The following is a 22,659-nucleotide window of genomic DNA, read 5'->3' on the forward strand; positions in this document are numbered from 1 at the left end:
ATACAACATATGTTGTTGGTAGAATTCCTTTATCACTCATTCATCAAAAATGTGTACTTAGTACTTACTATCTCTATATCCCTTATACGGTAGGAAGTATAAAGACCCAGTACTCGACAGAAATTCACAGTGCAATGATGAAAAGACATATAAATACAATGCAGAGTGGCAATTGCTGTAACAGAGATTCCATCATCACTGCAGAAATTCAATTGCATACCATGTACATTGCTGGATAGATGATCTGCTACGAAGAATTACCATATTTAACGAATGCTGGGATAAGTGATTATTCTACTAAAATTCTATGTAAATGTCTAGACCACAGCTGTTCTTTCTTTTTCAAATATTCAACTTGCTTAATTTTCACTACTAGTTTCCTCTCTCCTCGTCTTCTCATTTTCCTTCGGGGGGAGTGGGGTAAGTGGAGGCAAACAAAAGTAGCCATATCTATCAAACACAGAATCCAAAAATTATTGTGGGGTGTTCTTTCATTCCTGAGAAATGTAACACAAATAAGGTTCATCTTGTAAAATGCAATCATGTGCCACATAACGTTTCAGTTGACAATAGACTGCATGTGCGACGATGGTCCCATAAGATTATAACGGAGCTGAAGAATTCCAGTCGGGTAATGACATTGTAGTCATCGTAATGTCATGGCATAACATGTTATTCACATGTTTGTGGTGATGCTGGTGTAAACAAACCTACTGTGCTACCAGTTGTATGGTAGTGTATCACATACTACGTTTGGATATGTTTCGATACACAAAACTTAACATTGTGTTATAATTGCCTACAGCATTTGCTACAGTAACATGCTGTACAGGTTTGCACCCTAGGAGTGATGGGTTATACCAAGGACCGGGAACCTTTTCATGTTGGAAAGCCACATTAATTTAGCTATAATCAAATAAAGCCACGTTCAAGCAACCTAAACTAGATATACTTACAAATGTATATTATTTTGTAAAAATATAACTACTATGTACTTAATAATTTAAAAAATGAAAACCATTTGTTAATTTTAAAGTTAACTAACCTTTTCCTGACTTTGTTGTGTCTGCTTTTTGTTGGAAAGCATTGGAATGTTTGGTTGTAGCATGGAGGTCCACAGTTTCATTTGATCCTCTAGATGGGTGTCAGTCATTTGTGACCTTAAGGACCTCTTGATTTGGGGTAGGTGGGAAAATGTAGATTCATAGCAATAGGTGGTTGAAAAGCAAGAAAGCATTTTTTGAGCATGTTGCCAAAGGTGTGGGTATTCAGCTGCATTTTTACATATTTCAATTGGATCTTTCTTAGCATCAAACAATGACTTTAAAATGTCATCTACTAAGAGCTCAATCAATTCCAATTGTAGTTCTTTAGGTGCCTTGGTGATATCAACTAGGTGAGGCTGAATGCTAATTTGAGTGTGATGTCATGATTCTCAAAGGCAGTGAACCTTTCATTGTATTCTCCAATTAATAGGTCTGTAATAGCTTCGTATTCTTCAAATGATTCACATATATCATCCTGCTCATCAGTGACCTTTGCTAACTGGGGAAAATGTTCATCTGTAATTTCCTTTTGAAGAAGTGTTTTGAAAAAAGATAGCTTTTTTTGGAAATGCTTGGATTTTTTTTGCCATATATCATATATAGACTTAGTTTTACCTTGCAAGGAAATACTCAAGTCGTTTTGATTTGACATGATACCACACAGAAATGCTGAATTCCTATAGAAATCTTCTTTTAAAAATCCACAGTACTGATTCTGTTCTTCATAAAATTTAACTATCTATTCTTGCAGAGATAAAATTTTGGTTAACACCTGTCCCTGTGATAGCCAACACATTTTAGAATGATACAACAGATCCACACTGAATACCACATTGTTCAACTTTAGCATGTTACGAAACTGATGATGCCATGTTGCATTTGCACAAATATAGCTAACAATACTTATTACTTGTTGCAAAGTGTCACTTAAACTAATAAGTAGCCTTAGCACAGAGATTTTGCTGATGAAAGATACAATGAAAAGAAATGAGAGCATCTGGATCTGTTAATACTTTTTTTAAAACCCTTCGTGTTTTCCTGCCATGGAATGTGCACTGTCTGTACATATACTCACTAAATCTACCAAATTCAGTGCAACTTCACATTTACCTTGAAAGTTGTTGAAGATATCTATTCCTAGTGTTCTGCTCCCAAGAGTGCCCAAAGCAAGAAACTCTTCATAGCAAAGAAAATCTTCTGTTATGACCCGAGTGAAGCATAAAGCCTGTTCCAAGTCAGCAGGACCAGTTGATTCATCCAAAGTGACTGAATAATGTATATTTTCCTTTTGAAGTATTGTGTAAGGTTGTTCTGGTAAATTGGAGGCTAATTCATGCTGCTGATCAGTTATGGTTCTTGAAAAAGGCAGTTGTTTGTACTCTGAAACATTGTTGGGATCTAAGCATCCTATAACTTGAACAATGCATTCTTTCTACACCACTGATTGGCTTCTCTTTTTTCCCAACTATATAAGCTACTTTATAAGTTGCTTCAGTGGCATTATTTCCAGGTCTTATTACTGCTTGAAAGAATTGTCTTTGTTTTTGCTTTTCATCTTTTAATTTCTGCAATATAACCTTTTGTACCTCTCCAATTTAAAATATATGTGGTCCTTATGAGTGTTATAATGCTGATGAGCATTGAATTTCTTTAATGTTGATATTGCAGTATCACAAAGCAAGCAAATCATCTTATCTTTAGCAGAAACAAGGTAAAATTGCAATTCCCAATCCCCATTAAAACATCTTTTTTCTTCCTTCAGCATTCTCTCGGTGTTCTTTGACATGATGGACTGTTAAAGCAGATAGAATTAAAAAATACTGTCTGTGCAACTATTCAAAAATTCCACTTCAAACAGAAACACAGTGCACTATTGTCAAAAGCTGATAACAGACTGACATATTTGACCCCCATAAACTCTCACCAAACAGCCTTGTGAGGTAGTGGCACCAATTAGGCGGGGGAAGTTAGAATTATATCATGAGCATAGCAGCCACCAATTTAGCCCCTATGGCTTGCTAATGTTCCGTGCCGGTCAATCTAGAAGGATTATTTCATTGGAACTTATTCTGTTGTTCGGTATTTTCAATGTGTTCATTTAAAAAATAAAATAAAAGTATAAAAGATGAACAAAAATGTATTCATAAAAATAAAAGTATTTGCTTTGTAAAATTTGGATTCAGTCAAAAGGCCGCACTTAAGGAGCTAGAAGGCCGCAGGTTCCCACCCCTGGGCTCTACCATATAGCCTAGGTGTGTAGCAGGTTACACCACCTATTAATAGGTGTGTGTATGTACACTCTACGACATTTGCATGAAGACGAAATCTCCCAATGGCAAATTTCTCAGAATGTGTCCCCATCATCAAGTGATGCACAACTACAGTTATGTTCACAAAAGATTAGTAGACAAGTTAGCATTTTGTTGATTCTGTTCTCATTTCTGAATGGTGCCCCCAGGGAAAAGATTTTAGTCTAAACGGCGATTTGGTCGGGTCTGAAGTGAAATCTCCAAGGCTTTATTGGCATGTGTTTACTTGGAGGTGAAAGCCTAAGGAGAATTGGGGGTGCGGGTGTTTGCAAGGTGGGGAGAAGGGTGGGGATCGAAGCTGAGTTGCTTGTGTCCCAGGTGACAAGTTGACACCAGGAGGGACGGCACAGCTCTGAAATACCACAGGATACCTGGAGGGCCTCGAAGCCTCAATGCTGTGTCCCGGGGGTCCAGTGGGAATCACTGTCACATCCAGTGGAAGTACACTTGCGTAGATACCCTCTGGGACTTCCGGAAATACTTACGGACTTCAGGAGATGGGCGTTCCGTGGGAGCAGGGGGTGGCGACGTGCTACCCGAGAGTGAACGTTATAAGCCTTATCTGTACCCCTGGGACGGGGGTGTTTGGGTTTGTGGAATCATTTCCTGAATGTCTGACTAGTCCCTTTTCCTTGTCTCAGGTGGCTCCTGCTAAAAAGTAGGAATTCCCTTACGTGTACTATGTTGCCTTGAGGTGTCTTTCTCTTTTTCTTGTGAATCTCCCAGAACATTCTATCTAGCTTTTTCCTCACTAGGCACCCAATTAAATTCCAGTCATGACAACACCTTCCCTGGCCCCAAACAACACATGCATATGTAGGTCACTGTGAAGATATAGACTTTTGAACACACTAAAAACAAAATAAAACAAAATGTAAGCCCCTTTAAAGATCTGCTGGACTGCTGGATTTTCTAATTTAACCATCCCAACCATGCCCACCACTCCCACGCCTTGGATTCAGCCTCATTCTGACTCCAAGCCCAATGCCAACCCTCAGAAGCAGACGACCAGGCGCCCTGGCTAGCAGCCCACCAGCGGAGCACCAGGCAGTCCTGCTGATGACTCTGTTGCAGCATCGGGGTCTCACGTCCCTGGAAAGTGGTCTCCACATGCCTCTGTAACTAAGCTGTACCCAGGACTCCACTCCTCTACTGATGGGATTGCTGACCCCTAAGTCAGTTTCTCTGGGACCACTTGTCTGCCCTGCCACAGAGGTCCACAGTGTCCACTGACCTCTTGGCCTTCTCCCAAACATCCCTCATAAGACAGACACCTGGATCTTAGGTGCTGTTTGGATCATCAGCCATCAGTCGCCTCCACCTTTGGAGCTGACCTCTCATCCTCCACGTGCCTGCCCCCCGCCTTCTTTGGTGCACCCTCCTGGCTGCTACCCGAGCCTCAGTTATGCCCAGCTTAAAGAAAATGACTAGCCCAAGAGACAGAGAGCTGCCCCCCTGCACTACCATGCGAGCTGTGGCCTTGGCCTGTGTGATGCTGAAGCCCAGCTTGTTTCTCACTCAGAAAAAGACCAGCAAGGTGAGGCTCAAGTCTGCCAGGCCCACCTTCGCTGTTTAGAAATGTGGATTTTTGAAGAGTGACTCCCATAGGTCTCATCTACGTGTCCTTGAGACTTCCTCATACATCACAGGCCCACCTTAGAGACTTAACTCCAAAATCTACAGTTAGGATAACTGTCCCTTGCAGGTTGTGCAGGGTCAGGCTATATCTGAATTCATAAATCTCTTGGTTTCCAAGACAAGATCATTAACTGCAAGGGCCAGGGTATGTAAGGCCGAGCCACCCATGAGGTGGGAAGAACTCAAGAACGCACACAGGGAGAAGGTGGGGTGGGTGGAATCCTACTGCTGGCTTTGGACATCAAATCTGGGTGGTAGCTGGGGAAAGAAGTGGTCTTGTGAACAAGGGTGATAGAGTCAAAGACCCCAAACAATTCAGAGTCTCATTCATAATTACCCAAACTGATGGTGAGGGGCTGCACACCCCCTCGCCCCATTTCTGGTAGTGATTCTTCGACCCTTGTAGGTTGCTCTTGGTGTGCTTTTAACTCGCTTTAATGTGATCACTACCGTCAGGGGGCGGGGCAGGGAAACAGCAAAGGATGTGAGTTACTCTAATCTCGCATCTTGGAAAGAGAGTGTCTGATCTCAATGCTAAAAAAAAGGTTCACGGGGTGCCAAGTGAAGACAATATCCAAAGAACCCCCTGGAAACCACTAACTGAAAGTCAAAAAGGAATGGGTGGCTTCATCGTTAATTTTCACGAAGGCGTGATGTACTGCAGCAGATCACTGAAGACACAGGTCGTTAAGCGCCTGGCCTCGCTCTCCTTGCCTAGCTGGCATGCAGCAGTCTCTCTGCCTCTGCCCTGCTCTACATGGAGATGCCACTCCTGGGGCCCGGCCAGGGCAGTGTTGGAGGTAATCCCAAAGAATCCTTGGGCAAATGGTGACATGCAGGGGATGGGGCGGAACAAAGTGTTTGGGGACTGAACTAATTATGATTTAACTTGTCTAATGCTGGTGGCAAACAGGGCTGTTGTGTGCCAGGGATGAGCTGCACCCCTTGTGGAAAGCTGTAAAAAGAAAGCTTGGGGAAGGAGGGAAGGGAACACAGATATTCACGCTAAAAATAGTTCTTGAGAATTGCTTTCTGGGCTGTCTGAACCACCACAATAAAAGTTCTCGTACCCACACCACCAGCACTGCAGTGAAAAGCAAAAGAAAAGGGAAGTCGCAAGGAGAGTTCTAAGCAGGCCTGGCTGCCTCTGGCCCTCTCGTTGGTACTGCACGCTGTCAATTTCAAGGGGACACAACTTCTGACAAGCTCCCTGTACCCACTGCTCTCCCAAAATTAGCTGTCATTGGCTTTTCATTTTGGGCAATCTTTAAGTACAGATAAATGCACTTATTTGGCTCTGTCAAAAGAAGTAAGACTGGGCATGCTTTGCAAACTGGAGATGTCATCCTATCTGCCACTGCCCCTGGCATTTTCCCAACACAGGACCCAGAGAACACCCAGATTGGTTACACAGCTGCGCTGACCAGCATCTATAGCACTTTACAAAGTATTTTTATTTTTTCTGATTAAAATTTACTCATTAAATTGCGGGAAGAACATGCATCATTTCAGAATGACACTTTTATACACAGTCTCATTCTCCTTCCCTTCATTACCAGCACTTCTCAGTTACATGTAGTTGGCTGCCAAATCCAAGCTCCCAGCTCTGCTGAGGTTATTCTTTATCTTAAAGAACAAGTTTGACTGATTATGAAAAGTATTGGTTTTTTTACTCTAATAGATAAAAAAAATTAGAATTCTATATAGTTTTCAGAGCATTTCACATAGATAGCATTCTATAATTTTCATAGGTACCATTACGGATGATATTATTACTTCCGGTGGTAGAGGAGGACACCGAGGCTCACAAGGTCCCAACATCACACATCCAGGATGTGGAAAGTCCGGACTCAGCCAATGGCTTCTGATTCTAAATTCTGAGCTCTTTCCTCTAAACGACATTGCCTCTACTTCTTATGTCATACCTATTTCTAGTCATTTAGTAAAAGATTCTCTAAGGAATAAAGAGGGATTAATTAACCATCCACCAAGCATTATGTAGTGAGCTTCCCTCCACTAATATAAACATTGTGGGAAGATGGAAATGAGCTACTGTCTTAGTCCATTCCTATTGCTATAACAAAATATCTTAGACTAAGTAAATGATAAACGATAGAAATTGATTTCTTGCAGTTCTGGAGGTTGGAAAGTCCAAGATCAAGGTGCCAGCACATCTGGTGCCTGGTGAAGACTCGCTCTCTGCTTCCTAGATGGCTCCTCATGAGTCCTCACATGACAGAAGTGAAAAAGACAAGAGGTATGAACAGTGTGTCCTCCCATGGTGGAAGAGGTGGAAGGGGCCAGCCATTCTGAAGCCTCTTTCATAAGGGCATTAATTCCCGAGCGCAGGGCCCTCAGGACTTTATCACTCCCCCAAAGGCCCTACCTCTTAATACCATCACAGCTCACTGCAACCTCAAACTCCTGGGCTCAAGTGATCCTTCTGCCTCAGCCTCCCAAGTAGCTGGGACTACAGGTGAACATAACCATGCCCCACTAATTTTTTTTTTTTTTTTTTGTAGGGACTGGGTCTGGGCTATGTTGTTCAGGCTGGTCTCAAACTCTTGGCTTCAAGTGATCTTTCTGCTTCGGCCTCCCACAGTGCTGGGATTATAGGCATAAGCCACTGTGCCTGGCCCAAAAATGAATTTTTAACCTAACAGTGGTCCATCCACAGACTGCTCCCAACCCCGGGAGACAGCAAAGGGCTCTGGCCAAAATGCATGATGGTAGGTAGCTCAATTAGGCTAGTTCCTTCCGGAATTTGTACCAAGAAAATGGAAAGGACTGGCCAGAAAAGGCTGTAGGCAACGCAGAAAGAGGCAGAGATGGGTGGGGAAGTGGAGGATACAGCAGGCCAGGAGAAGGAAGGAGAGGGACAGAGCCGGAGGCACCTGGATGCAGAGGGTCTCTAGCCCTTAGACCTGCCTCAGTTCCTCAGAGCTTTCAAGTTCTGATTCAGATGTAGCCTTAACTAAATCCCCTTTGTCTTAAAGTGCCCACTGTGAGTGAGCCTGTCTTGGCAACAGTTTGTGGAAACTGAGGGTTTCTATTAGTACTAAAGCTTACTCACATTAACTAAACTCAGGATTGTGTACGTCTCATTCACAGGTAGCAGAAGAAAGACAAACCCACAGAGCTGGCTATCCTGTCTCCTTGGCAAACCTTCTCAGGCCTCTCTCCTTCAAATCTACAGCCCTGGGTATGTACCTCTCCTTTCACTCAATGAAAGTTTCCTGGGCATCAGTTATGTGTAGGAAACTGTGCAGGCCACTCATTAGGCTTAACCAACCTCCTTGTCACCTAATGCTTTTTATTGCTACCTTGCTTTGTGCATGTTATGAGCTCCACAAAAACTGGGATCTTGCCTCAACATCCTTATGCTCCCACAGCAATTAGCCCTGATGCTTCCCATAACACAGGAGCTCAAGAATCAGTTGGTAAATTTATCTATGGCACACCTCTTTGTGTGAAGTTCAAGGAAGTTTAAAAATGGTAGTGCCTGAATTAGAACCTACTTAGTTCAGGTTAAAGAGAAAACAAAGAAGGATCTGAGTAAGTGGTAAACCCACTGGCCCATCCACCTGACCCCCGTGGCTAATTAGACCAAAGTCAGGCATCGGACTCAAGTGGAGCCCATCGCTGGCTGCCTAGGGGCCTCTGATCTGGCTGGAAAAGTTGAGCTGGGTCAATCGTCAGAATCAGCCAAGACTTGGAGTTGGTGCTGATTGCTGGACACCAGGTCATGTGGACTCAGGAGCTGGGTAAGGTATTCTCAACTCTGTGCAAGGTAAGGAAGGGCAGAAGCTACATGCGGGGAAGGTGGAGTGAGAGAGAGTGTGAGAAAATAAAATGGAACAGAGTAGCGGCCATAGGTGGACACACCGCAGGAGAGCGAACTTAGTTTAAACCTGTTCCTTGGGAATACAAGAGACCCCACTAGAACACCCTCCCCATGACATCTTTCCATCCCTTCTTGCCACTGGTCATAATATAAAAATCAAGTACAATTTTAGGAGACATTTTTCATAAGAAACATAAGGCATTTTCCATGAAAGGATATGGGTGAATCTCACTGGCATTTTTATTGGCTGCAATTTGACAAAGCAAGAACAAGTGAATATATGAAAAAAGAAAGAAGGGAGGGAGACTGGAGGGAAGGAGGAAGAAAGGAGAATTCATGTGAACTGTCCTATCAAATGCTGCTCCCAGCACCACACAGTGGAGAGCTGTGACCAGGTAAATGTCCATGACTCACGTCCATTTGGAAGCCAGGTGGGCCACACAGAGCAGGTGCCTCTCATGGTGACCCTCTTGAGAATTCTGTTCAACATTGTGACAAGTGCTTTGGTACACCCACTGATGCCAAATCTTTAGAAACTGTAAGTGATGGGTTGCAAAAGAGAATATAACTATTAGGAAGATCAAGTAGGGATGAGGAGAGTTGAGACTCACCTTTGGTGACCTATAGTTCAGGGTGCTCACCTCTAGCAACCCAGCTCTGACTGCCAGTTCATGGATTAGAGAAACCCTGGCTACGACTGTGTGAACACGACGTGGCAGGTAAGCAGCGGCCCCAGGAACAAGGAGGGAGCCTGTGACAGGAACTGAGTTGGGGGCATCAGTATCCCACCCTCACCAGCCAGCCCCTGCTGCAGACACCTGGGACATTTTCCACCATCACCCCCTTCTTGTAGTCAAATCAAATATATTTTAATGTTCCAATTCTAACTCTCAAAAGGTCTGTCTTAAATCCAAACCAAATCTGTCCTATTTAGGTCCACTTCATTTTATAGTTCATCTCTACAATCCGTAAATAATTGGCTGGCATCTCCAAATGAAGTGTCCACACTGAAGACAATGGTTGAGCTTCCCCATGTTCCTCTTTACTCTTTTCTCATATCCCCGGCTAAGAAATATTTTGATATTGTGATATAGAAGAAAATAAACACTCTACCATAATTCCTTAAGTTGCATGAACGTAGAGACCAAAGATGATCAAGGTATTCACAAACGTGTTGAAGGGCTCTCAGGTTCACATGACGACTCACGATTTGCCTTCGTAAGTTTTCTCATCAGTCAATACATGAATGTAGCACAATATTGCAAAGGTACCAAAGGACACATGGTGATCCGGCTCCCCTCCCCAGAGGTAACCACTGTTATATTTTTCGTTAACATCATATGTTTTTGAACTACAAGGACTCTTCTGCACATTAAGTGGCAAAGATCCTCTGGGAGAAGGTTCTAAGTGACTAGCTGGAACAGAATGCCATCTTCTTCTAACCTGAACATCTATGCTTCTTCAGGGCACAAACTGTTATTGGTAATCAAGAAAAAAATTTCTACATTTGCCTAATATTAGGAAATCAGGTTCATATTCAACAGTTTGTGTTTCCCTGAAACATTTGGGATCTATTCTTGTTACAAAATAACAACATGTTCAACTACTTGTTTATTTCAGAGAATATCCTTTGTCTTTTACTCAGTCCTAGCATATGTCACACTGAGCCATGCTCTGATGTTAGGCAAAGAAAGGGTCAGACCTCTTTGGCACTATCTGGCAATATTTCACTTACATGTTTAGAGAATAAAATGAAACTTGAGGTCAAGATTCGAGGTCAAGAGACCATTCACTTCCCACCACCCAAGTCAGGGACTTAGGGAGAAAGAAGGAGGAGCTCCTGGGGGAGGTTTTAGAGTCCGTGAGCTGGGTCTTTAAAACATCCCATGTATCTCCCTCCCCTATATCAGGGGTTAGCAAACTCTAGCACATGGGCCCAATTCAGTCTTCCACCTGATTTTGTAGTTAAAGTTTTATTGGAACATAGCTAGGGTCATTCATTTACATTTTGTCTGTCGCTGCTTTTGCAAATGCAGAGGTGAGTAGTTGTGAAAGAGAACATATGACCACAAAGTCAAAAATATTCACAATCTGGCCAACCCCTGCCTGTCCTAGATAATTATTGAGAATCATTGCACAGTAAGCCATCATTTCTAAATAATATGTTTTTTTTCCTCAAGTATGTTTCTCAGGGGCGTAATAGCTAGGTTTAGCTTTGGCTATTAATAACAAGGCTGAACTGATGCTCCACAGAATCAGGAACACAGGCTACTTCTACGCTGTTGCTCCACCCCAGACAGCTTCCACTGCCAAGGTTACAGCATGGTCCAAAGTGGCTGCCAGAGTACCAGCCATCACATTCACAAACAAGTACCAGGAAGGAAAAAGAATAGCCTCAACTCAACTTTTAAAGAAACATCTAGAAACACCACTAAACACTTCTACTTATAAATTATGGGCCAAACTTGGCCAGCTAGCTGTAGTAGGCTAGGAGTAGTGAAAGCTCCAAGTAAGACTTTTAGTTGGGTAGAAATTTGCTTAGCTAAAAAATCAGGGTTATATTACCACAAAAATGGGAAGGGGGATGGATATTGAGAGATAATTAGCAATCTCTGCCAAAGGAACCTTACTCAATCACCAAGCCCCCTATTAAGAAGGGTACATGCCTTGGGCAGGCTAATTATTTGGCATAGCTCCAAAATGATAATCTTTAAATATCTGTACAATATTTACTTAAGAGATGGTGAGATCAGCGTCAATGAGAAGTGTTTTTGGTTGAGTATTTCTAATAAAAACCCAGTGATTTTTTTTTTTTTTTAAATGAACTACCTGTTGCCTGATCTGTCCTGGGTTCACTCCATTCCCACTGCAAACCTCTCCAATTACCATGCCCACTCAGCATTTACCTTGATCACCACAAGTCAGAAAGATTCGATATTTACCACTTACGCTGAGCCACGTCTCCTCACATCCAGCACAGCAGAAATCTCTCTCAGCTTCCTAGGTTTTCATCTAGTTTTTTAGCCTCTCTTTGTAACCTTATAGGTTCTGAGAATCTCCAACACAAAAGGGCTACTCATGTCAACTTTAACATGGGTGGTGGGAGAGGCAGGGGTGGAGCTAAGGCCATATCGGAGACCAAGAGACTGTGAAGTCAAAAATTCAGAATGGAATTCGGAATCCTTGATTCCAGAGAGTATTCTGTAGGTTGAGCATCCCTAATCTGAAAATGCAAAATCTGAAATGCTCCAAAATCCGAAACTTTTCTGAGCACTGCCATGACAACTTTGCTTTCTGATGTTTCAATGTACACAAACTTCATTTCATGCACAAAATTATTAAGAATATTATATGAAATTACATTCAGGCTATTTGTATAAGGAAATGTATGAAACATGAATAAATTTCATGTTTATACTTGGCTCTTATTCTCAAGATATCTCATCACATATATTCAAATATTCCAACATCCAAAAAAATACAAACTCTGAAACACTTCTGGTCCCAAGTATTTTGGATAAAGGATACTCAACTTGTATTAAAAAAGAAAGGGAAAAAATTACAAGTCATATGCCTTTGGCATATCAGTTAGTACTTAGCAATCAGTCCTGCTCCAATATTTTTCCTCCTCTTTAGAAATAAATAACCAGACTTTTGGTACCAACATGGAAACTCTGGAAATTTCTCTCTCACATAAAAGTCCAGGGCTGAATTGGCACCCCATAGCATTAAGGATCCAGGCTACCTCATATATTCTATTTTCCATAAAGTTAGGAGACAGATATCATCTGTAAGCTCCAAAATATATTTAAAGGCTGCCAACAGCAGCTGAAATCAAGTAGAGGCCAAATGGGAGAAAGTGAAGAGAAGAAATACACAGAGTGGCATATTTCAGAGAACTCCAACAAAAATACGTTTTTATTCAGAGCTAAGGGTTACAAATGCAAAGTCCCTATCACCAAGTGTTGATACTGGGGTAAGCAAAGGTAAAATTTTCTGTTTCTAACAAGTTTAGATTTGGGGTGGGAGGCACACCTATACAAAGAATCAAAGAGATGAATCATATTTAAAGAAAGAGTTGGTTTCTTGGCAGTGGAGAAAAAGCGTCAAGGGTGTGAAAAGGCTGAATGGCTGCCCCAGCCCCTCCCTGCTGTGCCAACCCCAGACCTCACCCCCAATCTTGTGTAAGCAGCTGGTTCGGGAAACCCAACCCATTCAAATATGAGCGACAAAAAGGCAACCATATGTACACCATTGATAGAGCTATTAAAAACAAGTTAAGGGAAAAAAATGAGGAAAATGGCAGAAAAACTTATAAACATAAAAGTCACAGAAAAGTGTTGCCACTGGAGCATATGAAATTTCTGGCTAAATATTTTACAATGAATTTTAAAAACCAAGCGAAGCAATTTCTCACGAAGGAAGTTCATAAAGCAGAAATAACTCAGAAGAGATGGCAAGAAAACAGGAGGAGCTAAAATGCGAGCTTGCAGAACTCAGAAAAGGGTGAAACAAAGTAGCTGCAGATGGAGATGGAACGTGCACCAGGGAGAAGAAAGAGCAGAAAACACAGGGAGGGACAGAGAAGGTAACAGTGAGCAGAGCATACCAGCTGAAGCTGAAATAAAGAGTTTTAAAATCTTAGAGAGAAAAATAACAGGTACAGAAGTTAGACAAAGGAGGGCCTACTCATGCATAACTGGGATCCCTGAAGAATGAAACAGAACAGAACAATGGGTCAGAACAAATCCCTAAAGATACAATTCAAGAAAACTTTCCTAAAATAAAAGCAGTCAAATCTGACCCATGAGAGACAACGATATACACCAGGGAGAAGAGGTTAACACAAAGTGGGTCCCGATAAGGTTATTAAACTTTAAAGATAAAAAGGCTGGGTGCCAGGCTCAAACCTGTAATCCTGGCACTCTGCGAGACCAAGGTGGGAGGACTGTTTGAGCTCAAGAATTTGAGATCAGCCTGAGCAAGAGCGAAACCCCATTTCTACTAAAAAAAAAAAAAAAAAAGAAAAGAAAAAAAAAAAGAAAAATTAGCTGGGCATGGTGGCGCATGCCTATAGTCCCAGTTACTTGGGGGAGGCTGAGGCAGAAGGATCGCTTGAGCCCAGGAGTTTGAGGTTGCAGTGAGCTATGATGATGCTACTGCACTCTACACAGGGCAACAGAGCAAGACTCTGTCTCAAAAAAAGAAAAAAAGATAAAGAGAGAATCCTTTAGGACAAAAAACAGAAAGATCAAGCAAGCCTGGCATCATATTTCTTTATATCAAATTAAACTCCAGAGGATTTGGAGCCACACTGAGGTGCTCAATCAAAGAAAGGGCAAGCCACATCCAACCTGGCTGCCATTCAAGCATAAACAGATAAACAGTTTTGAACATGCTCCGAGAATATTGCTTCCACCAGTCCTTGAGCATTCTCCTTCTAGAGAATGAACTTTAGTCATCCAGATGACTGGGGAAACTGAGTCAAAAGAACTGGCAGTGAGCACTGAACATCTTTATCAAAAGAAGAAAGACTTTAAGAAATAAAGAAGGGAAATGGTGGAGATTTGAATGACAGCGTAGAATGTGGAAGCCACACCCCCTGACAACCAGGAGAGGAAGGGAGAATGCAGATGTGAATTATACAAGGTTTGGGGACTGCACCTTCTCTAACAGCTGGGAGTCAAAGGGGACCATTTATAGGTGACAAGTCAGAAGCATAAATTAGATCATGTCACTCATCTCTCTGCTCCTATTCTTCTGTAGCTCCCAACTGCAGTCTGGATAAAATTCCAAGTCTCAGACTGCAAGTTCTGGCCTTGCTACAGCCTGTAAACACACTTCTGCCCAACAACCATCACTTCACACCCCTTCCCCCTAGTTCCTGGAGCCACTGTGTGCTTGCTGTCTCCCCGGCATTGCCTGTGCTCTCTGGGATGCTCCCTGCCCTTCCTCCTCACCCGTCACACTCCTGCTGTCAGCTTACATGGCGCACAGCGGCCTGCTCTGACTCCCCAACTGAAGTTAGTTCTGCAGTTACACCCAATGCATTGTTCCCTCATAATACTCACTACAAACTTGTGTAATTACGTATTTAATATCTGCCTTTCCCACATGACTGTAAACTCTAAGAAAGCAGACAGCTAAGTCCATTTGGAACATACTTAATTCCTAGGTCCCAGTAATATAGGTATTGCAGTGTGGTAAGTGCTTAATAAATATACACTGAGAGACTAACACAACAGCGTTTATTCCACAAACCACTCTACCTCATCTCCACTGCAGCTGGAACATCATATGCTATGGTAAGGCACCACTTCAACAAACAATACTGAAAAACTTCGAGATCTTTAAAACATTTGTTTCACATACATTCTTTACTAAGGCAGGAAAGATTGAAAATGTGTTTTATTAATAGAGAGATTTTTAGAGAGGACTGATATAAAAGAGTTTTTTGATAAGCTACATATTCACTACAAATTCAGAAGACATTTCGTCTCAGACGGATTGGGTTTCAGCAAAATTTTATCATATACTTCCGTATGACATTTGTCACACAGAGACAGTAAAGGATAAAATCAGAAAACTTTTCACTTACTTTGGATGTTCAAACTTGTCTATAAGATCAACCTTTTCCACCAGGTCTCCTCCAATCGTCCGGACTAAGTCATAGAAATCATTCTCTGCATAATTCTCAGAGGGCAACCAGAATGAGATGTCATTTGTCAGAGCTGGATATTTGCTAAGAGGCTAACAAAACAAGAGAAGGAAAGATAGATGGACTTGTTAGTTGGATGAGAATGTTTAAATTTTTCATAAGAAGTTTCACTTGGCTAATTAGGAAATGCTGATAAAATATTATTTCAGCATTTGAATTTTCAGGAACAAAATGAACTTAAAAGATAAATCAATATTCAAAATTAGCAAATTCCATAATGAATATTACAAATTCTTACCACTTTCAGTGTAACATTACCATATATTAAATTTTATCACCATTAGTGGTCAATTTAGTGTAAGGCAACTTGAATATATATTTTAATTTTTTCCATTTGAACAGTAGAAAAGTTCAAATTTAATTGACATGCAATTCATTAACTTCTTGTGTTAGTTTCAGGAAGCCATTTTAGTAGAGAAGTAAGAGCCTATCAAATTTTATATTTCAATTAGTAATGCCATTATTTGTTAGTATTTCTAATTATTAAATGACTGATAAGTAGTCATTTAGGGAGTTATTTTTCAAGTTAGGCCTCTAAGGATGTGATAAACACAAATACAGTCATTTCTCCCAATTTATTCCATTTTTCCAGTTTAGTAGCTCAGTGGTTCACCATTATTTTGGATAGACATTTAAAATTAGATATGCTTAGAAATTCCTGCATATGTTTATGGTTTTCACATATATATAATATATATAAATAAATCTGTCTCTCCACATATATACATATACACACACACACACACACATATATGTTTTGGTCTATAAGTTACTGCCACACAAAAAAGTGTTTCATTGTATAACTGTGAAATTCTAAGAGGATATCTAATAAAGCTATAAATTTTTTAGAAGGGCAAATTTCAAATTGATTTATGCCAAGTCTGATATCACTATGAACCTTTGGTGAACCATTGATCAGAAAAAGTATAAAACTTTTAAATGGCAAAATCTCTGGAGAACTACTCAAATATAAATGATTATTCAACTTGAAATATCAATAAAGTTGTCAAACAAATGCATCACTTTAGAGCACACATTTCAAACAAACATGATAAAGCTACCATCTAGGTGCTCTTGACAAAATATTTCAGCTCCTGAAAAACATCTTATGTTTTCTCTCCTATAGCAAAGTCACAATGCCGTGATAAATAAATAACCCATGGGTTAATGTAACAACAGGAGATGACAGAAGTTTGGTGGTTATACAAGTTGCTCTTCCTTTTGTCCCTTAAGGAACACAGAAATTTAGGGAGATTTATTAGATAAGAGACTGGGATTGCCAAGAATTAGCATGAAATCACCTCTTCAATTAATCCAAGCTGACGTACCACATTTTTTGAGCTCTGATGAGGAAGGTGACAGAGAAATGGGAGAAGGTGCCCTAACCAAGTCTGTGTGTCTGCAGTTCATGGACAACAGTCCACATGATAATAATGCAGTCAGCCAGAATATATCCCCCCAAGACGTTTTCAAAATATGCGTTATAGTAAATACATTTTTAAAAGCCACGGAGTTAAAAAGGAAAATGCAGACAATGTATTATATTGCAAACCTACTTCAAGCTAACAAATGTAATAAGTTTAAAGTCATGGCTTAACTAACGAGAGCATTTACTCCACTAACTGGTTAGGTATCAGATGTGGGATACGTACTAGTGGCCCTTGCTTTCTTGAGCAGGAGAAATATAATTTTGTTTTGAAAAAATAACTACAGATCCACCATTATTGAGATGCAGGATTTCCAGTGCTTAACCAGTGGTGGTGTTCAAATCCATCCAGTGGCTTCCCATCGCTCCTAGGTAAAGCCTCCAATTCCTAAAAGCTTCTACCTCTTTTCGATGTTCTCCCGGCTCAGGTCAGCCTAGCTTACTGGGTGTCTTGAACACACAAAGCTACTCCTTCCACATACCATTTCCCGCACCCCGCTCCCCAGTTCTGGCCCTCAGCAACCATGTTCATTTCAGCTTTCCGAGCTCCGTCAGTCACTTGTTGCGGCACTTTCCCTTCTCTTGCATTGTGCTCTTCATCATCGTCATTGTCTGTGTAACTGCTTTATGTCTGTCTACCCTGGATGTTACGATATTTGATGGTAGGGTGTGTATCTTTTTTCACCTCTGGACTCTGTGATCTTACACAGCACAGTCCCTGTTACATTGCAGGTGCTCAGTAGGGGCACATAATGGCGCTGCCTTGTGTGAGCAATGACTACATTCAAGTCAAACAACTCAGCTGTTTTATCTCCTCTAACCAAATCGGCTAATGAGCACACAGGGTAAGACAGACACAGAGACCTTCTCCCATCCCTAGCTTATCTAGGGTTTAGCAACCAGGTGGGATGACAAAAAGGCAAAGAAACCTGGTAGAAACTTGATAATCCACAATTGTAAAATCATGGAATTTTAGAATTGGAAGGGACTTTACATTACATCTAAACACTATTTGTGTTTCATTTCTTGTCTGAATTTAAACAGAGGAATATCTACTTTATTAGTTTTATCAGATAACCACACACAGTCGTTCCTCAGTATCTGAGGGGCATTGGTTCTAGGACTCCAGAGGATACCAAAATCCTCAGATGCTCAAGTCCTTTATGTAGTATTTGCATATAGCCCAGGAACATCCTCCTGTATACTTTAAATCATCTCAAGATTACTCATCATACCCTAATACAATGTAAAAGCTATGTAAATCATTATTATGCAGTATTTAAAATTTTTATTATTTTTTATTGTTGTGTTATTTTTTTTCCCAGATATTTTTGATCCACAGTTGGTTGAATCTGTAGATGTGGAACCTGTGGATACAGAAGATACCGAGAGCTGACTGTATTGATTAGTTCTTTTGTTGATCCTCTCAATTTTTGTTTTATGTTTTTTTTTTCCCTAAATCGAAAAGGGCTAGAGCTTAAATTGTATATCAGAAAATAAAAGAATTGAAAAGGTCATCAAAACTACAGATAGAGACTTTAAAAGTCACAAGTGAATATTATGAACCATTTAATAACAAGGAATTTGAAAACTTGGATTAAATGGATATTTCACTCAAAACAGAAAACTTAAACCAATGACTATGTACCAAACTGAATTACCAGTCATATTTCCTTTCAAGAAAAATATTGGACCAATTGTTCACAGTATAACTTTATGAAATGTTTAAGGTAAAGGTAGCGCCTTTTATATGTAAACTGTTTCATGAAACAGAAAAGGAGAGAAACTCAACTAATTTTATGGGGCTACTCTAAACTTGAAGTCAGAATTGGACAAGCACGGTATAATTCATAAGAAAATTTTAGACAAATTTCACCTTACAATCTACATAAAAAAACATAAACATAACTTTAGCAAATACAAATCAGTAGCATATTAACATAATATTGCAAAATGATCAAGTAGGTGTTATTCCAGAATTATGGCAATTATTTGAAACCAAAAAATAACCTGTTAATCAACATACAAAGAAAAAACACTGTGATTATTTCATGGGGGGGGGAGTATTGATAAATGTATTACTATTTTTAAAAATCTTGGCAAACCAGAAATAGAAGGCAACTTCCTTAACCTAACCAGGTATTTATCAAAAACCTACAGCAAACATTATACTTACTGCTAAAATTTTAGGAGTGCTCAAATTAAAGTCAAGAGTGAGATAAGGATATCTGCTATCACCAGTGCTCTGGCACATTACATATCTAATAAAGACAGTATATAAGAAAAAGCTATGAACTAAATGAATAGGAACACAATAGGCAAAAATTTGTGATCCCAAATTTGATATTTTATATGCTTGATCTTCTTGATCTATCAGTTTTTAATAAGATAATAAAAAACCCTATAATTATTGTGATTTTATAAATTTATCACAGTAATTCTATCAGTTTTGCTTCATGTATTAGGTTATTAAGTATGAAATGTCCTATATCCTTAAGTACTAAGTTTGACAGTTGATAACTCTGACATTTCATGTTGACACTTCTTATTTTATTTTTAAGGTATATCCTCAGTCTTGCAAATGCATGTTTTGGTTTGTGATTATCTTTCAAAAATTTTTTTAGAGCAATTTTTGTGAAACCATGGATAAGTCAAAAATTCATGTTATTTTTGAATATGAGTTCTGCCATGGAACCAATGCAGCACAGGCAGCTCGAAATGTCAACAAAGTGTTTGGGAAGGATGTGGCTGATGAACACACAGTACATGGATGGTTTGAGAAGTTCCATTCTGGTGATTTTAATCTTGAAAATGGGTGACCCACGTGGGCGACCTTAGATCAAGGTGGATAATGATGAGCTGAAAGCTGTAGGAGAAGCAAACCCACCTCAACCTACACATGAATTAGCAGCAAAGTTTGATGTTTCCAACAATATCGGACCACTTGAAACAAACTGGCAAGGTAAAGAAGCTGGAGAGATGGGTTTCACATGAATTGAACGAGCAACAGAAGAGAAATCGTCTTGAAGCTTGCCTTTCTTTGCTGTCATGACATAAAGGTGAACCATTTCTACACCGTATTGTTACATGCAATGAAAAGTGAATTCTTTTTGACAATTGCAAGCATTTGGCACAATGGTTGGATAAAGATGAAGTGCTGAAACACAGTCCACAACAGCACATTCATCCAAAAAAGCTAATGGTGTCTGTTTGGTGGCCCAGCACTGGTGTTACCCACTACAGCTTCATGAAACCTGGTCAGTTGATGACAGCGGATGTCTACTGCAACCAATTGGATGAAATGATGAGGATGCTTGTGATTAAGCAGCCAAGACTGGTCAATAGAGACTGCCCAATCCTTTTGAAAGACAACACTCGACCACATGTCATACAAACAATGCTGCTCAAACTACAGAGGCTGGACTTGGAAACTCTCTGTCATCCACCATATTCACCAGACCTTGCACCAACTGACTCCCATTTCTTCCCGGCATTGGATCACTTCTTGCAAGGAAAAATATTCAATTCTTAACAAGCTGTGGAAAATGCCTCTCTTGATTTCATTGCCACTTGCCCTCCAGGCTTTTTTGCTGCTGGCATAAACAAGCTACCATTAACATGGCAAAACTGTGTGGATAGTTTAGGCACAGACTTTGATTAATTGTACTGCTTCTTATTTGAGATATAATAAACTACACTTTTGATTCAAAATTGGACATTTCATATGTAATGACCTATATTTTTTGAAGCTATATGTTAGGTGTACACAAGTTTATAATATTTTCTTGGTGGATTTTTCCTTAACAGCAGTATTTGTGTCCTTGCTAATCTCTAGTAGGCTTTTTGACCCAAATTAGAACTTGTTACACCAGCTTTGTTTTAGTATTTTCTTGGGAAATATTTTTTCAATCTCTTTGATTTTAATTTTTCTTTTTTTTTTAAAGTTTTTCTTAAACAAGCTGAATTTCATTTAAAATCCAAAAGCTTCATTTTTTTGCTGTTCATCAGTATTTCATAGGGCAACAAATGTTTATTCAACTACATTTTGAATAGATTCCCTTTTCTTATAAAAATTAACAATTATATGTTTCGGAACATTCTGAACTTTGCTATGAAAGCCCAACCACATGTGTCAATTCATATTTTTAAATAAATTTTGAGAAGTTCAAATGGAGGATAAATGAATATCCCAAGAAATAAGATTAGTCAGTCCCAGTAAAAGGTTCCTGAAAGGAATTATGCAATCTCTGTTTCAGGAAGTCTTTGAAAAAAGGAGTGAGTCTAGAGCTCTTCTTGATTTGCAGTACATGAGTTGAGTAAATTTGGAGACATCAGCTGTCTACCATTCTGTTTCTTTTCAGTGTGATAGGAGCAGAGTACTGGGCAGACCTCCGTCCTTCCCCACCTCACAGTCACTCTCCCCAGCTCAAAGAACTCCAGGTTTTGTTCAGGTAGCAATCGGATCTTAGGGAAAGTAGACCCCTCCTCAGTTGCAGGGAATGAAAGTCACGATTGGATGATCGAGTCACGGTTCCTTGTGCCCCTCAGCCAGTCCAGGCATGCGCACAACCTCAGTTCCATCAATGCCATGTTGTGGCAATTCTGCTCAGAATAAAAAATTCATACCTTGGTGAGGTTGGCTTTTTGCCCTTGACCCTTTCTTCTTCTTGAGATGCTGGAACAAGGTCACGATGACTGGAGTGGCTTCAAATTTTCAACAGGTCAGTTTAATGTACATATTCACTGTGATTATTGATATTTTTTATTTCTATAATCTTCATTTGTGTTTTCTGCTAACTGGTCCTTTTCTTGTCATAAATTTTCTCCTTTCCTTCCTTTTATTGGATTGATGGATTTTTAAAAATATTCTCTTATCTTTCCTTCTTCAGTGTAAGAAGCTATAAATGGTATTTCTATTCTTTAAGAATATATATATTTATTATCCTTTAATAAATTGCTCCAAAGTATAAAGTTATTTAGCGTCTTTGTTTTAGCTGCTAAATAAGATAGGAAACTTTGTTTTCTTTAACAGGCCCTGTTTCCAACTATCCATCTTCCTCATCAGTGTTGTCTAGAGTTTTATTTTTAAAAATAATCACACACAAAACAATGTTATTTAAGTCAAGTTGATTTTTTTTTTTTTAATTCTATATTTGCTTCCTGCATTCCACCTCTTCGTTGAGAGACAATGCTCCATGGAATTCCCTCACGACGTGTGACAGCTTGGATACCAACTAGTGCTGGAACAAAGAGGCAGTTCCTCCCCCTATGGTGGAAAGCAGATTTCTTTCTTCACCAGAATGGTAAAGATAATGTCTTCCTTAGGGACAAAGATTGGGCAGGTTTACTAATAGCCCCTCTAAAAGGTTGGGAGGAAAACAAACACAAATAGACAAACAAAATACTGGATTCCAGTTCCCAAGTGCAAGGGTTGTCAGTGGTGCTACCAGCCCAGCGTGTGCAGCAGCCTGAACTCAAGCTGCCTCTGTGCTGTGAGCAACAAAGCTCTTTGTCTCTGAGGCAGGAGTCTCTTGTCCTTCCATCAGCAACCATGAAACCGTGGCAGTACTTTGTTAACCTACCAGTGGAGGAAGGTGGGCCTTCCCCAGGCCTGACACCCTTCTTTCTTTTTCACTTTTGGTCTCTCAGATGAATATCCTTCAATAGTTTTTTTCAAT

At 40.1% G+C, this 22,659-nt stretch overlaps 1 protein-coding gene across 8 annotated transcripts in view; it reads right to left on the bottom strand.

Annotated features, from left to right (window-relative positions):
- The window catches only part of FARS2 (phenylalanyl-tRNA synthetase 2, mitochondrial), a 504,609-nt gene that overhangs the window by 130,576 nt on the left and 351,374 nt on the right, over nt 1–22,659 (bottom strand). For 7 of the 8 annotated variants that reach the window (XM_069493083.1, XM_069493082.1, XM_069493080.1 and 4 more), the window contains one exon: nt 15,436–15,587. In XM_069493083.1, coding sequence (XP_069349184.1) covers nt 15,436–15,587 — 152 coding nt within the window. Of the gene's footprint in view, nt 1–9,241; nt 9,374–15,435; nt 15,588–22,659 lie in introns of those variants that run through there. The other variant, XM_069493081.1, reaches the window with a different exon arrangement.

This window comes from Eulemur rufifrons, chromosome 18 (assembly GCF_041146395.1).
Source record: "Eulemur rufifrons isolate Redbay chromosome 18, OSU_ERuf_1, whole genome shotgun sequence".
Classification (NCBI taxonomy): Eukaryota; Metazoa; Chordata; class Mammalia; order Primates; family Lemuridae; genus Eulemur; species Eulemur rufifrons.